Here is a 16,381-nt window from a genome sequence, read left to right as displayed (position 1 = left end):
CAGAGCCAAAATCACTCCCACTGACATCACTAGTGATGTCAGTGGGGCCGGCTTGAGACAGTAGGCGTTCCCATGGGAACGCCTCCGTCTGGCAGGCACGCCCACCAAAGGGGACGTGCTGTCAATCAACATCGACAGCACGCCCCCTTTGGTGCGAGACCCGGAGCGATGGAGAGCCCGTCGCTCGCCGGGTCTCGCGCATGCGCACGACGGAGCTCCCTCCGTCGTTCGCGCATGCGCAGTGGGGGAACATCGACCCGCTTGCGAGCGTGCTGCCGCTCACGAGTGGGTCTGAATGACCCCCACTGTCCCAGCGTCGGCCACGGATGTGTCACACAGGGGACACATCTCTTCTGTCTGCTGTGCTGGGATCAGAGACTTTATCCCAGCACGGCTTTCCACACAGAGATTTCTATTTTCATGTTGCACATTTTTTCTCACTCAAAATGAAGTGGGCATCTTTTGAAAATATACTTTACTGCCAATTGTATTTAAATTTACTGATGGACATTCTTACTGACACATTAAGTCAAACTAGAAATGTATGGAGATAAAAAGAAAGGGGAACCAGGGTCTCAAAATAGTTAGCTTTGATGAAATCAGACCCCTATCTCTGCAGCGAATGTTAAATGTAATATTTACCACAGTCAGAGGTTGAGATAGATAGATAGATAGATAGATAGATAGATAGATAGATAGATAGATAGATAGATAGATAGATAGATAGATAGATAGATATTTAAAACGAATCCCTATTTATTCCAGCTATCAAGCCAAAATGTGACATTGTTTACACTGACACTGACAACAAGGTTATCATGGCAGCAATCCTATCTATGGTCTATACACTGGTGCAAACCGCGCATGCGCGCGGTGGCTAATATGTCATCAGCGTAATAGACCAAGTGGGCGTGGTCAGCAGTCAGACCGAGGTTTGGAACGCTGATTTCCTGCTGTGTGATGCGGAGCAGAGGAACGAATCTGTGCGGTCCAATATGGCGGTCCTGGGGTTATTGAAACGGGTCTTCAGTGTGGTGCTATTTCTCTCGCAGCTGTACGTGTTCTCCGGCCGCGGTGAGTGACCATTGTAGTATTTTAACTAATGCTGCTGTGGTGCCAGGAAGAGGCACTGTAGTACGTTCCCTATGACCCTATGAAGTGACAGCACACTCCTTTGGCCTCTGCTGCTGTAGCCCAGTGTGTGACAGGTGAAAGGGGTACGTTAGGTTTCTAAGGCTTCTAAAAATCAACCTTAAACAAGAGAGAGGTTAGTGCTAGTTATCAGGTCTTTTCTGTGTTTGCAGTTTCTGAAAAACATATTTTCTCTGACACTATATACATTTTACCCCAGGAGAGTTATTTTGTTTGTTAACATTTATTTGTGTATTGCCAGCATATTCCATTGGCCATCACGATTAGCAACAAAACAGTAATAAATGGAGACTAGGTAATAAAAGACTTATAGGGGGAGATGTACTAAGCCTTGAAGAGAGAAAGTGGATGGAGATTAAGTACCAACCAATCGGCTCCTAACTGTCGGTTTACCTTCTGTGGCTGAAAAATAACAGGAGCTGATTGGTTGGTACTTTATCTCTGTCCACTTTACCTCTCTCCAAGGCTTAGCACATCTCCCCCATTGAGGTAAGAGGTCCCTGCTCGCAAGCTTACCCGTGCAGTTCCTCTTTCCTGCCTGGGGTGTCGCTCTCTGCTCTGTTGCTTCTAGCACACTCAGCTGATGCAAGAAACTGCTGACATATAAATCACAGTGTGCTAGAAGCACCAGATCAGAGAGCGACACACCAGGCAGGAAAGAGGAACTGCACGGGTTGTGACAGGTGCAGGGTGCTAGAAAGAAAACTATATAGGGAAATAGGCATTGATTCACAAGGATATGTGCTGCCTATTGCAAATGGTCCAGCCAGACTGCAGAGGTTCAGTCACACAGGAATGTTTTCCTGGGGTTTGACTGTAGAAAGAAAATATGTAAATTAAGTGTGGACTGTATAGAGGGGATGTAATTGGTGTAGAATAGCTTACAGAGGCTATATTATTAGTTCTGGAATCTGATAAGATTGCTGGAAGAGGTGAAGATTAGAAGAAAGTCCTGTTGTACAAGGGAGGGAATTCCACAGAGTGGGTGCAGCCGGAACAAAGTCCTGTAACCTTGAATGGTAGCAGGTAATGCGTGTGAATTAGTGACGCAGATCTTGCGCAGAATGGAGGGGTCAAGCTGGGAGATATTTTGAGATAAGTAAAATATGTTGGGGGTTCAGTCAGTATGTTGACACTGCAATGTTCACATGTTCTCAATGTCGGCATTCTGGATGTTGCCATGTTTATAATGTTGACAGATAACATGCCGATTCCAAAATGATTTTTTCAAATTATCAACATTTTGAATGTTGACTGTCAGTGTCGACACATGGTTAGGCTACAATTAGGGTTCATTATAAGTTAAAATATGTGACTTAACATTCACAATGTTTATATATTGAAAATGTTGACATCTGTCGACATGCTGAACATTTCCACATAATGTTGACATACTGAATTTCCACATATCATAGCCACACCTGTATGTTGGTCTAATTTGGTTTAAAGCCTTATGTTTGCAGAAGTATTTTATATTGAATTCAGTAATTATACAGGCAACCAATTTATGACCTTACAGGGCGGAACTGCAGAAGAACAGAAACATCAGTCTCGTTGCTAGAAGACTTGAAAGAGACCAGTGTTCACAAATAGGTGCTATAGCACGTATTTTACCCCATAACGGCTGCATAGTACTCCCTTTTAGAAGATGAGCGGATCCCACAGGAAGCGCTATGATCCACCCTAGCCAATCACCACCTGTAGTCTCTCCAGCCTGCAGCGCCTCGCTCCCTCTCTCCCTGCCCGCCAGTGCAGCGCACCGCTTCGCTCTATTTGTGCAGTGGATTGCCCAAGATGGACACCGTCCCGGGAGACAGCTCGGCAGAGAGCCCTGATCCCACTGCAGCTGCATATGGAGCCACTAGAGAATCTCCTACTGGCAGGCTAACTGGCTGCGGACAAAGTTGCCCCTAGCGATTGTGTGGTTGGGAATTAAAGTGCACACTCCAATGGGACAGGGACTGATATAAATCAATAAATATTCTCTGGAAAGTGCTTCATAATCTGGTAATATTGTATAAAGGGGAATAAATAGTCCTCTTGTTTGAAATGCTTAATTTTTTTAATTTACAGGATCATTGAGTTTTGAACACTTTCAAGCAGCAGCACAGGCCCTACAAGACCAGCCCCCATCTTCCACGATCCTTCCAAGCACCACAACAGCTGGTAAATATTGGTTAGCACACAACGCAAGGCGATATCCATATATCTCCAATATGTATTTTAGTAGGTAGGACTAAAAGTCTGTTGATCAGCATTTGTGTACAGTCATTTACAACCTAGACTGCATCCAGTCCCTTGTTGTTGGTACCAACACCCAGATTACTCTTTGTCTGGCCATATTGTATTATGTACTTCTATACCTTAGATATATATATAATACTGCATGTGTATTGCTGGCACTGTTAATCTACCAGGGTCCCTGATGGCTGTAACAGCCCCATTCCAGTGGTGTGACATAGGCACCCTTTCGGCCTGACAGCTGAGGGGAGCTCTTCTTTAAATATATAAAAACTAAATTTATATAAGTGCACCTTAAATACAATTGATTATGGAGTTGCATTCGGTTTAGGTTGTTTAATGATTAACAGACCAGAAGCTATTTTTTAAAACCTGTTGTTTTTCAATGCAGAACTCACAACCACACCCCAATATCTGTCCAAATGTCCAAGCAATGGGCTGTGCAACAAATTACCTGCGGAGTGTATGACATGTACTACAAATAACTCCTGTACGTATGGTAAACAGGTCACATTTGACTGTAACACCAAACCTCAGGTCGTGTGTTTGGTAAGTAATTATACACTAATCAAATAACCTCTCACGGCTATGTTTATGGATGTCTTCTCTGCAATATCTTACTATTACATCTTTTTAATCATTGCTTTAGTGTCTTCTTATTTACTGTCCATAAATACATCCCAGCATCTAAACTCCACTTACACTTTTGTCCCACCTGGCCAAACCTGTCTTGTGTTTGCTTCCATTCCCAGTTTAGAAGCTCCCATGAGTAGTCCAGTTGTCTGGACCCATTTATTCCAGTGTGCAGAAAAGCTGATTTGCTCACTGTATCAATATTCGTATATATCCGGCAAATAACCGAATGTTACCTGTTCCCTCCCACGGGGTGTTCTCAGTAATTAACCTGCATTCCTGTATCTCTACCTCCTTCTTCCTGGTTCATCTCCACAAAGTTTACTCCTAGCTCACACACAGATCGGGTAAAAAATGACCAAATCGTGAGTCCCCACTCACGATCATGATGCGATGCATCATCGCATCTTCGCATCTTCAGATCTGCCGTGCTGTAGGGCACATCTGACGATCTAGACTCAAATGCACTGTGAAAAGTCTGGCTGCAGGAGATCGGATGAAGATTGGACCGCATATCGTGTGCACATCTGCCGGGAGAGTTTCAAGGGAAATCGGACACATCGTCGGAACGTGAGTATAGTCGGTATGTGTGTGGGCACCTTTAATGTAGATGTTAGTAATAACACTGTTTAAAGTAAAATAGGCCCAGCCAATCAGGTACATTGGTCCCTTATTCATCAGGTTTGTGTGTGTTATTGAGGGTCTTACTGTATGCAGCTGGGCACCACATGAATGCTCTATACCCTCTGATAACGTTTTTTTTTTACGCAGGATGACAACCATCAACAACAGGAGAATTTTACTGTCAATATAACCTGTCAGTTTTGCTGGCAGCTCCCTCCATCAGAATATGAGTGTAGCAAGTCTAATTCCAGCATCTGCATGACTGTGTCTTGCCCGCGACAACGTTATAATGCCACATGCACTGTGAAAGATCACATCCACTGTTTAGGTAGGTTACGCCAGTCATGCTTTCTGTGGATTTCATATTGATATTGCATTTAATAACCTAGTCGTACATCAGAAACCACTACAATGGTCAGATGTAAAACATACAATAATGTAACTCATGCATGTGAAATAGACTGTACCCTGACACACTGTTACATTGTATAGGTAATCTCTGTTAAATAACAGGTTATTTCTCATACCCATTGAAAGTTACCTGCTCTTTAGTTTCTTCCATTTCAACCCCATCTTAGTACCTGTAATTTGAAATAAGTCCTACGGTTGGGTTCTTGTAGGAAGGCATAGTGATAGGTTGGTAAAAGCTTTTTGAAAATAGTGCGTTTGTTTGCATTCATATATTTAAAAGTGAATGTCCTTTCTGTTGCTGTTTCCCTCAATTGAGTGTGAATAGTTCATTGAATATTCATAGTATGGCATTAATACAACTTGTCTTGATCGTCTAGTACAGCATGTGATAAACTGCATAAACTTTGTTACCCGTTTCACAGGATTCCAGCCCGCTTCTTCACAGTTTATGCCTAATTTTTTTTCTGGCAGGCCTAATGCTGGAATCGGAATGAACACGCTTTTTATCCTTGCAGAGTGCCAGCTACTAGCTTGCTCTGTGCTAGTTATTTTAGAGTGGTACTTGTAGGAAGGCATAGGGATAGATTAGTAAAAGTTTTAGAAATAATTATTTTGTCTTTTATATATGTGAGAATTTTTGATCTATAGTTGAGGAGTACTTACTTGTTTTGAACTGATTACAGAAATCGGAGATCCATTTACAGACGCAATGTTTTATCCCTTCGGTAATATGGTAACATTTTTATTTTTAGGTAACCGCGTGTTTCCTAAGAGGCTGTACTGTAACTGGACAGGCGGATACAAATGGTCCACAGCACTTGCTCTGAGGTAATGACTGCATTATGCTTCAACAGCTCCTTTTCCTCTTTCGTTCAATCTGGGAATCGCTGACACTGGGATATGAGGGAGGGGCCAAGGAGTAGGCACTAAAAATGATTGACTGACTGAAACTCCCCCTCCCTTATATACCCTCCCCTTTCTCTAGTTCTCCAGTTATTTTTTTGTGCCAGCAGTAGCAGGCACAAAGAAGTATAGGGCTTTGTTTTTGTTTTTTCAAGCCTAAAATGTTTTACCCTAAAGGAACCTTAGAGCCTGAATCCCGTTATGGGATCAAGGCTGGAGGAGTGGGAATTGGATTAGTACTGGTAGCCACTATCTGCTCACCCCCTGCTGCATCCCGCTCCGGGCCCCGGAAGAGGGTCACCAGGCACCCACAAGTGTGCTGGGATCCTAGGATCTTAATAAAAGTCCCCCATAGGAGCCATTTTCCCGGAGGCTGCAGCTGTGACCTGCTGCCATAGTTTACTTGGAGAGTAATGCTGGGCAGCTAGACGGCAAACTAAGTGCACAGACAGGGTCTGGTTCGCTCTATGTGAGCTCCGGTTTTCCCTAAAGGGGGCACAGGAGGCACTGTAAGTAGACTGTCTGGAGAATTTTAGGTGCTGTAGCTTAAAAAAAATCAAAAACGTGCTTACCTGGATAACAGAGGCATCATCTGGCAATGGTGGATGTCTTCTTGTCCACACTCCCAGAAAGCCTGTGGGAAGTCCTTCCAGGTCAGGTGATTTCCTGCTGTTTCCTGGAACACTGATTGAAAAAGTTAAGAAACCTGCTGCTCAGGAGTTTGGAGGCTGGGGAGTGTGGTATACAGGTTGAGTCTCCCATATCCAATATTCGGAAATAGGGCATCTTTTTAGCATGACTGAGATAGTGACACCTTTTGCTTTCTGATGGTTCAATGTACACAAACTTTGTTTAAGGAACACAATTATTAAAATATAAAATAACCTTCAGGCTGTCTGTATAGGGTGTATATGAAGCATAAATGAATTTCATGTATGCACACACTTTTTTTGATGCACAAAATTATTAAAAATATAGTATAAAATTACCTGCAGGCTGTGTGTATAAGGTGTACATAACACACAAATTCATTCTGTGTTTATATTTGGGTCCCATTCCCAAGATATCTCATTATGGTATGCAAATATTCCAATATCCAAACCTGTACTACAAACTGAAAAGTGAAATAGTTTTTTTTTTGCCTTTTAAAATTGCTAGAGTAGTTATGTTAGTTTTTATTTTTTGTTTGTTTCTTTGTTTCATTTAGATTAGTTAATTATATTTAATTTCTTTTGTTTTATAAAAAAAAAATATATTTTTCTCTCTCTCTCACTATACAGACTGTGGCTGTAGGTCTTTTTGTTCTGTGAGTTGCAGTTGGTGGTAACAGTATGTCTGCAAAGGGGGACCAACCTCCCAAGCATAAGCAGGGTGCTGTATTACATTATACTTGGAGCCCTGTGTGCAGACTGTGAGGTAGAGGCGCCTGTGCTATGCTCATCTATGGACGCTCCATCAGAGGAGGTGCTACCGGTATGGGCAAAGGTTATGGTTCAGTCCATTGTAGAACTGGCTAAGGAGCTACGAGAGGTTCGTGGCCAGGCTAATGTTAGTGCATCAGCCTCTATACCTATGCAGCAGGTTCCACCATCTGTTTCCCTTCCCAGAGTTAGCTAGCACCCCAGTGACTATTCACTATTCAGATGGATAGACTTTCCAGGGTCTGTTCTTCTTTAGAGGCAGTCTTGGGCTCAGCTGGTGCGAGTGCTTATAAGCGACAGCCTGCCCAGACACTGCAATGGGAGGATTCAGAAAAAGGATCTTCTGCTGAGGATGGGGAGGTATTAGATCAGGAATGGATAGACCATTCTAATTGGGAAGACAGTTCTCCCGATAGTTTGTGTGTTACTGAGCTTACCCAGGCCATTCGCCAGACTTTGAAAATTGAAGATGAGAAGCTTTATGATGAAGTGGCTTCTGCAGCGTTATTTAAGAGAAGAAAAACCATGCTTTGAATTTTCCTTCATTTATGCATTTTTCTGATGTGCTGGGGGAATCCTGGGCTAAGACAGATCAACGTGTTAAGCTTCCAGCAGGAGTTAAGTTTACTTATCCTTTTGCTGAGAAAGATATGGCTCCATGGGAGGTACCTCCAGCAATGGATGCACCGATTGCCCATTTAGCAAAGACTGCGGTTCTTCCAATGGCTACTGCAGCCACACCGAAGGATGCTACGGACCGTAAGTGTGAGCATCTGCTCAAATCCTTGTTTTCATTAACAGTTACTACTCTGCGTCCGGTGTGTTGGCAGGAGCCTGGGTAACCGAGGCCATAGAAGCCTGGTCAGTCCAAATAGCAGAAGCTATTCAGTCAGGTGCAGACTCTTCAGATATCCTTACCCTGGTGGACAACCTGAAACAGACTTCAATTTATGTGAGTCATGCATCTTTAGACACTATTTGTAGATCAACCTTATCTTTTTCGGCCAGAAGAACGTTGTTGCATTCTTGGCATGCGGATAGCGATTACAAGAAAATTTTGGAGGGAGTACCCTTTTACAGGTCAATCTCTGTTTGGTCCAGAGCTGGAACGAATTATCGCTCAGACGACTGGCGGAAAAAGCCAGTTTCCTCGAGTTCTTGCTTCCCGCTGTAGGTTTTCTAGGTTTCGACTCTTTCAGTACTCTGGTAGGTTCCGGCCTCTGCCCACCAGAGGTACGACAGGAGGTCAGAGAGCGGGTCAGTTCAGAGGGCATATGACCATGCGGTTCCGTCGCCCAGGCACCCGTAGGGGTGACAGATCCTTCCAATGACTTGGGTCAGGAGGATTTCCAGCCCATTGCTATATATGTGGCCGTCTTCTCTCTTTCAGGGAGGCCTGGTTTCGGTCAACCACAGACCTTTGGGTCAGCGGAGTCCTCTCCAGAGGTTACATATTGGATCTGGAGGGACCCTGTCCACATTGTGTTTTTGTAACCCCTCTTCCTCGGGATCAGCTCAGAAGAGGGGCATTAAGGGCGGCAATTCTCTCCCTTTTAGATTTGGTGGTAGTGGTACCTGTTCCGATACATCATCAGGGACTAGGTTTTTATTCAAATCTATTCCTGGTAAAAAAGCCAGATGGTTTTTTTTTTCAGCCCATTTTGAATTTAAAAAGTCTCAACCTGCACGTAAGGGTGAGAAGGTTCAGGATGGAGTCATTACGTTCAGTAATTGCCTCTATGGAAGTAGGAGAATTTCTTGCATCCTTAGATATAAAGGACTTGTATACCCATGTACCTATTTGGGAACGAGACCATGAACTGCTGCGGTTTGCAGTAGGCCCCTGGCACTTTCGGTTTTGGGCTCTGCCCTTCTGGCTTTCCTCCGCACCAAGGGTGTTTACAAAAATGATGGCACCTATGGTAGCTTTTCTGCATCGCCAGGGAATTACGATAATTCCCCATTGAGACAACTTGCTAATAAAGGCATCTTCAGAGGAACTCTGGAAGGATCACTTGCAGGTTGTTATGACAACTCTGAGAACCCAACCTTGAAGTTCCAATCTACCCAAATCCAAATTGGTTCCAACACAGAAGTTGGTCTTTTTGGGCCTTCTTTTCGACACTCTGTTTCAACAGGTTTTTTTGACCGAGCACAAGGTCAGGGAGTTGTGGTCCTTGGTCCACATTCTTTTGTGTTTACACAGGGTGTCCGTGCTACACTGCATGCAGCTATTGGGGAAGATGGGGGCTGCGTTCGAAGCAGTTCTGTTTGCACGCTTCCATTCCAGGCCCCTTCAGCATTTCATTCTTCAACGCTGGAGGAGGTGGGATCCCTGTCTAGATCGACCGTTTTTTTCCCTGTCTGTTCAGGTGCGCCAATCCCTGGGTTGGTGGTTCTGCACTCGCAGCCTGTCCAGAGGTTGCCAATTCTCTCCCTGGGAATGGACACTAGTAACTACAGACGCCAGTCTCCAGGGATGGGGTGCAGTAGTTCTAGGGTCCCAGTTCCGGGGGGTTTGGTCTCTGGAAGAGAAGATGTTCTCAATCAATGTGCAAGCAGTCTTTTGTGTTCTGGTTCAGGCACAGGATCTTCTCAGAGACAGACACTTACAGATACAGTCAGACAATACAGTGGCATATGTCAACAGACAGGGAGGAACCAGGAGTCCTTTGGCTATGGCAGAGACCACCCAGATTATGATGTGGGCAGAGATGTTTGTTCCAGCCATTTCTATCCCAGGGGTGAACAACTGGGAAGCCGACTTGCCCTGTTGGCACAGGGTTCACCCAGGGAAGTGGTCCCTGCATCTGGACATATTTAACATGATTGTGGAGAAATGGGGTCTGTCAGAGATAGATCTCATGGCTTCCAGGTTGAACGGGAAGCTTCTGAGTTACGGGGCGTGGTCCAGAGTCCCACAAGCAACTCTGGTGGATGCCCTAACAGCCAAGTGGTCCTTCTACTTCGGGTATCTTTTTCCACCAATTCCCATGCTCCCGCATGTAATCAAAAGAATCAAGCGAGAAAAAGCTCATGTCCTTTTAATAGCGCCACATAGGTTGTGGTACTCAGATCTTCTGTCTATGATGGCCAACCAGCCGCGGAGACTTCCACTAAGAGAAGATCCATTCCTCCATCCCAATTTACCTCAATTGGCTTTAACGGTGTGGCAGTTGAGACCAGTCTTTTGAGGTCCAAGGGGTTTCATTCAGTCATTATCCAGACTGTTACAGGCTCGTAAGTAATCCACTTCTATGCTTTATTATTGGGTGTGGAAAGCTTACATCCGATGGTGTGAAACTGGGAAGGTTTCTGCCTCCCAGTTTCGCTTGCCACGTTTACTTTATTTTTTACAAGATGGATTGTCCAAAGACCTTTGCCTATCTTCTTTGAGGGGTCAGGTGTTGGCCTTGTCTATATTTTTTCATAGATGTCTGGCGTCCATACCAGACGTCAACTTTCATTAGTATTGCATGTCCAGCCACCTTATGTTTCACCAGTCCCGCCTTGGGACCTTAATTTAGTTTTGGCTGCTCTTCAGCGGGCTCCTTTTGAGCCACTTGAGAAGGTAGAATTAAAGTGGTTAACTTGGAAAGTAGCTTTTTCTTTTGGCAATCTCCTCAGCTCGCAGAGTTTTGGCGTTGGCGGCTTTGTCAGCTAGCTCTCCCCTTTTGATTTTTCATAAGGACAGAGCGATTCTCCGCACTTGGCCATCCTTTATTCCTAAGGTGATTTCAAGATTTCACCTAAATCAGGAGACTTTGGTTCCAGTATTGCATCCACTTGATCCAGAGTCATGTTCGCTTTCTGGATGTGGTACGAGCACTCAGAATATATGTGGATAGGACTTCTGCCTTGTGTAAGACAGACAGCCTGTTAGTACTTTATGACGTCCATAAAAGAGGCTGGCCAGCTTCTAAGCAGTCTATTGCTCGTTGGATTACTTCCACTATCAAGCAGGCCTATATAGCCTTAAGGTGCGTACACACTGGGCGATAAAGTGGACGACTGAACAATATCGTTATCGTTTAGTCGTCCACTTTATCGTCCATTTTTAACCCCAAAATGATGAACGATAATGACGATGCACGTTCCCGCGGCTCGTTCGTCATCATCGTTCATCGGGCTGACATGCAGGCCAACCTGACGATCTCGTCAGGTTGCTGCATGTTGGGGAATGGGGGAGAGAGCCCGGCGCTGAACGATATCGTTAATGATCTCGTTCAGCGGCTGTGCTCAATGTCATGAACGACATTGAGCACAGCCTGCCGGGGATACACTACACGATATCGCTCAGGGAGCATATCGTGTAGTGTGTACGCACCATTAGGCGAGTTAGTAGCTGATCCCATTCGCACACATTTGGCTCGGGCTGTGAGTGCTTCTTTGGCAGCTCTGCAGGGTGTCTTGATTGAGCAGTTGTGTAGGGCATACACCTGGTACTCAGTGCACACATTTACCAAATTTTATCTGTCCACACATTTGTGGGCTAAAGATCCCTCTTAAGGCTTCCTTGGGGAAGTCCCAGCGTCAGTGCTTCCCAGATTGGACGAAAGAGGAAACAAGATTCAGGGTTACTCACCGTAGAATCAATTCCTCTTAGTCCATCTGGGAATCACTGTGTGTGTGTGTGTGTGTGTGTGTGTGTTTTGGATTCTTATGTTCATTTCTTATTCTTCTTTGGCTTTGCTAGTCCGATAACTGGAGAGCTAGAGAAAGGGGAGGGTATATAAGGGAGTTGGTGTTTCAGTCAGTTATTTTTAGTGCCTACTCCTCGGCCCCTCCCTCATATCCCAGCGTCAGTGATTCCCAGATGGACTCGGAGGTGAGTAACCCAGAATCTTGTTTTTCTTTAGGTGTTCCTAAAAGAATAGGATTAATACATATCGTTATACCGTTCTCTTACAGTACTCCGGGGCACAGTTTCACCATACATATAGTCAGTCCAAGTAGCACATGGGCACTGAAACATTTTAAACTTGATTTCATGTTACAGTTAGTTTCAGAGATGGATATAATGAGATGGAACACTAAAGAACTATGACAGAAATAATTGGTCTTCTACATAGTTTTAGGACTAAAATGTGAAACTGCTACAAAGTCGACTTGACATTGAGAGTAATGACAAATAAAACAGAGAATAAAGAGAACTTCTTTTTCTCATCTGCTATTGAGAAACGCTGGCTCTTGGGTTGGTACATCAGAAGTCAAGATGGTCTATTTTGTTGCATACTTGCCTGTAAGTTGTTTCTTACCAAGCTGATCTTGGCAGTGAACATTGTGATCCTGGACAAATTTGCTGCACAACATGTTTTTTAATATGTAAATAATAGTGATGTCTTAAATGTGCATATAGTAAAGGAACTACCATTTCTTCATTAAGATGAAACATCAGTACCATATAAAATATAGGTAATAGGCAAAGATTGCACAAAGCATGGCAAGTTTTCTCTGCACTGTAAAGCAAAACTCCTTTTATAATGAAACAAGTTACACTATCTTTTGTTATTTATAGTTTGTTGGTTGGGAATACCCCCTTTTTTAAATTTTGTTGAAATAATATAAGCAGCTTCTTCTGTATGCAGTTTCTCACATGTAATTTTATTGGTTGGAGAAGACCTATCTCCCAGAATTTAATTTACATGGGTGTGAGGTGAGCTCGTAGTCTTATTTTACTTCCATTGAGCTGACTGCAACCTTACTTTGCATGTCCAGGAACTTCAAACACTGAGGAAGTAGTAATCGTACAGCTCTGGAAAAGTGATGTTGTGCATTGGGACTGGTCTGTAGAATCCGTGTTGACTTATTTATTTTTGGGGTTAGGATTCGACAGTCTTGGCGTGCCAGGTCCTATAATACTCTGCTAGTGCTGGACTGCGTCCTTTTTGCAGAAAATGCATCTTGCACGCATTGCGATGCGACTACAACACACCAGGAGACTGAGCTGATTACTTTGATATGTAACACTTGTATGTCTGTGTGCGACTAAGTCTCTTAATCACCATATGAAATACTGTGATGCAGTGGCCGCAGGTCTTTTACGCTCCAAGTTCTATTGTGCTTTGTGTACAGACTCAGATATACAAGTGTCGCATATCAAATGAATCAGCTAAGTCTAAGGTGCATTTTCGGCAAAGGAATATGCCCAACACTAGCAAAGTTGCACTGGACCTGGCGACTCACTTGCACCATGTGGCGTACTGAGGCTAGATGAATTAGGACACATCTATAAATAGGTGTACTTCAGCTGCATAATTTTTATAGTATTCTATTTAGTTATCACTTTCTAGGCTCCTCTTCATGTACCATAATTGGATTTTATACATATTTCCAAAGGGAGTGCAACATTCTCCTAGAGGTTTTTTCAAATGTTAAAAAATATACTTGTTGGTTAGAGTTAGGAAGTGTCAGCTGGCAGAGCTACCTTGATCCATTCATAAGGGCAAGGTACTTTAAAACCAATGGATGGCTTATATAATTTTCATAATTATTTGATGAGTTATTACCATGGGAAAAACCTTTTTAAATTTACTGTATTTTAGTTCATTTTATATTGCTTTGACACAAATATAAGTTTATTTTGGTAATTATGAATTATTTATTTTATTTGAATTACAGAAACCTGATGCCAGTGTCCCAATGTACTTGGGCAACTACCACAATATTAAAAATGTAGTAGAAGAGAATAGTTTCAGTTTAAAGATTAAGGATGCACAAATATATGTAATTTACTGTATTTTACTGTCTGTTCATATTGATACCTAATATTTGTACTTTAGTGTTGCCTACACAAGTAAAACCTCCTAAATATTCTTTTTATTATTATTTTATACTGGGTGTTGCTGTATCTGTCTATAAATATGAAGAAATATCAAGGCACTGGAGCAAATTGTTATGCCAGTGCAGAGCTCATTATGTAGGGGCCTATCTACCCACTGGCCAGGATGGCACTCGCCAGGGGCGCCGACCAAAGTGGGGGTGCACCGTCTGGACCAGCAGCCAAGGGGTGGACTACCCCCGCTAGTTCCCCGGCCCAACAAGTGTAGGGCAGAGCGCAGTGAGAGCGGTATGCCCTACACAGTTTACAAACAGACAGCCGCCAGCGGTGGCTGTGTGTTTGTTATAGAAGACAGCCAATGAGAGTCAGACAGACTCGCATTGGCTGCTACGTCATCTACGGAGGGAGCTGGCTGGAGCTCACTCACGAGCTCCGGCTTCCTGCTCCCCCTGCAGCGGGTGATGGGAGAGACGTCATGACATCTCTCCCATAGTGCAAGAGAAGAGCCGGGACTCGGAGCGGACAGCGGCTGTCGTGTCAGGAGCGGAGATCAGGTAAGTTGTATTTTTTTTTCTTCTGTGTGTGTAAGCCTGGCACAGCAGCGGGGGTCACTGTATAGGGGTGGCCTCTACTGGGGGGACTTTGTGGGGGGGGTGCCCGCTGTTGGGGGGACTACTACTGGAGGCACTGTATAGGGGGGACTACTACTGGGGGCACTGTATAGGGGGGACTACTACTGGGGGCACTGTATAGGGGGGACTACTACTGGGGGCACTGTATAGGGGGGACTACTACTGGGGGCAATGCAGCATAGGGGTATTACTACTGGGGGCACTGCATAGGGGGGGAGGGGGGGCGCCAGTCCATTACATTGCCAGGGGCGCTTGGATCCCTAGATACACTCCTATCATTATGGTAGCTAGCACACAATATAGAGGTCAGTCTGTTGGCTAACATACAAGCCCAGCTAGTGGACAAAGCTGGATGCAATGTACTTACTATCCCCACTGCTGCGCACGGCTTTTATCAGCGAGGAATACTATTGGCTGCTAGCACTGTTTCATGTCCTGCCATGCACTTAACTCCTGATAGATTCCAGAGTTTATTGTAGGGTAGAATATGGAGACTGATAGAAACGCCTGTCTTCATAAGTTCCCCACATCCTGGTCCTCACACGAGCACTACTGCTGTCCCAGGAAAACTAACAGAACTATAGCTGAGCCTTTCCAGCAGGTCCTCTCAAAATTCTCACCATGATATTGGTAGATTGCAATGTCTTTGGGTGGAATGGTGAATGCCGACGAACAAGAGGGCCCTACGCAAGGCGCTGTTAAGCATCGTTTTATATTTATTGCATCTTGGATCTGCCTTCTAGTGTTCTGGATGCCTTAATTAAGGAGCATACCCTGAAATTTTATGCTCAGGTTTGTACCCACATTAAAACACAAGCTTACTCCTTTCAAGATATATTAATATACAATATGTAATATAATATTAATATACTCAGTAAAGGGCAGTAGCTTGCTGAAAGTAATAGAAGACGTAGTTCAGTAACCATTGTAGTGCCATAAATGCATTGTTTTGTTATGCATATTATATACTGGAGATGATTTCCCATTTGGTTACAGTCATCTATTGGTTTAATGTAATTTCTAACTTATTTTTTTGGACTGTGTCTTGCAGCATCACCCTTGGAGGGTTTGGCGCTGACCGGTTTTACTTGGGCCAGTGGCGAGAAGGACTAGGAAAGCTATTCAGCTTCGGAGGCCTGGGAATTTGGACTCTAATAGATGTATTTTTAATTTGCGTTGGCTATGTGGGACCTGCAGATGGTTCTCTTTATATTTAATCCTTGGTCGCACACAAGAACAAGCCATAGCTTTTCAGAACATTTAAGCTTCAGTTTGTTATGTTTGTATATTTTATGTAATGTACGGTATCTGTACTTAATATGCCTTTTTCATTAAGGTCAACTTCAATCAAGACACTAACACTTATTGCAATTTTTGTCATCGTACATTTTTTATTATTATTTCTATGAAAAAGACCATTCACTTTATATAGATAAGTTATGTCCGATTTGCATAATAATAATAAAGCCATTTGCTTTACTGAATGTGATCGGTTTGTGTGCATAGCTGACATACCTCTATGTAACATGACTAGGAGCAGCATCATTACAACATGATTTGTTTCAATGAGGTTGTGTAAACTA

The 16,381-nt window shown here is 43.7% G+C and overlaps 2 protein-coding genes across 2 annotated transcripts in view; both read left to right on the top strand.

The window, feature by feature from the left end:
• The first annotated feature begins 911 nt into the window (after nucleotides 1-911).
• Nucleotides 912-16,381, top strand: part of TM2D3 (TM2 domain containing 3) — a 15,789-nt gene continuing 319 nt past the window's right edge. The window contains exons 1-6 of the mRNA XM_088443388.1: nucleotides 912-1,074; nucleotides 3,226-3,318; nucleotides 3,785-3,942; nucleotides 4,798-4,978; nucleotides 5,814-5,889; nucleotides 15,850-16,381. The exon at nucleotides 15,850-16,381 is cut by the window's right edge and continues 319 nt beyond it. Coding sequence (XP_088299514.1) covers nucleotides 996-1,074; nucleotides 3,226-3,318; nucleotides 3,785-3,942; nucleotides 4,798-4,978; nucleotides 5,814-5,889; nucleotides 15,850-16,015 — 753 coding nt within the window. The 5' untranslated portion in view covers nucleotides 912-995 and the 3' untranslated portion in view covers nucleotides 16,016-16,381. The remainder of the gene's footprint in view (nucleotides 1,075-3,225; nucleotides 3,319-3,784; nucleotides 3,943-4,797; nucleotides 4,979-5,813; nucleotides 5,890-15,849) is intronic.
• LOC148540328 (uncharacterized) lies at nucleotides 8,036-10,759 on the top strand. Its single transcript, XM_088447521.1, has 4 exons — nucleotides 8,036-8,144; nucleotides 8,394-8,591; nucleotides 9,041-9,107; nucleotides 9,222-10,759. Exons 1-4 carry the CDS (start codon nucleotides 8,036-8,038, stop codon nucleotides 10,207-10,209), a joined length of 1,362 nt encoding a protein of 453 aa, XP_088303647.1. The 3' UTR covers nucleotides 10,210-10,759.

Source organism: Taudactylus pleione, unplaced genomic scaffold (genome assembly GCF_031769625.1).
Source record: "Taudactylus pleione unplaced genomic scaffold, aTauple2 ptg000019l, whole genome shotgun sequence".
In the NCBI taxonomy this organism is placed as follows: domain Eukaryota; kingdom Metazoa; phylum Chordata; class Amphibia; order Anura; family Myobatrachidae; genus Taudactylus; species Taudactylus pleione.
This window is presented reverse-complemented; position numbering and strand designations above follow the sequence as displayed.

What these genes read in the sequence shown, in the direction of transcription:
- LOC148540328 (XM_088447521.1), top strand. Translation starts at nt 8,036, where the DNA reads ATGGCTCCATGGGAGGTACCTCCAGCAATGGATGCACCGATTGCCCAT. An exon ending in ACCGAAGGATGCTACGGACC is followed by an intron (nt 8,145 to 8,393) that starts GTAAGTGTGAGC and finishes TTTTTCGGCCAG; the next exon opens with AAGAACGTTGTTGCATTCTT. An exon ending in TCGACTCTTTCAGTACTCTG is followed by an intron (nt 8,592 to 9,040) that starts GTAGGTTCCGGC and finishes TTTTTTTTTCAG; the next exon opens with CCCATTTTGAATTTAAAAAG.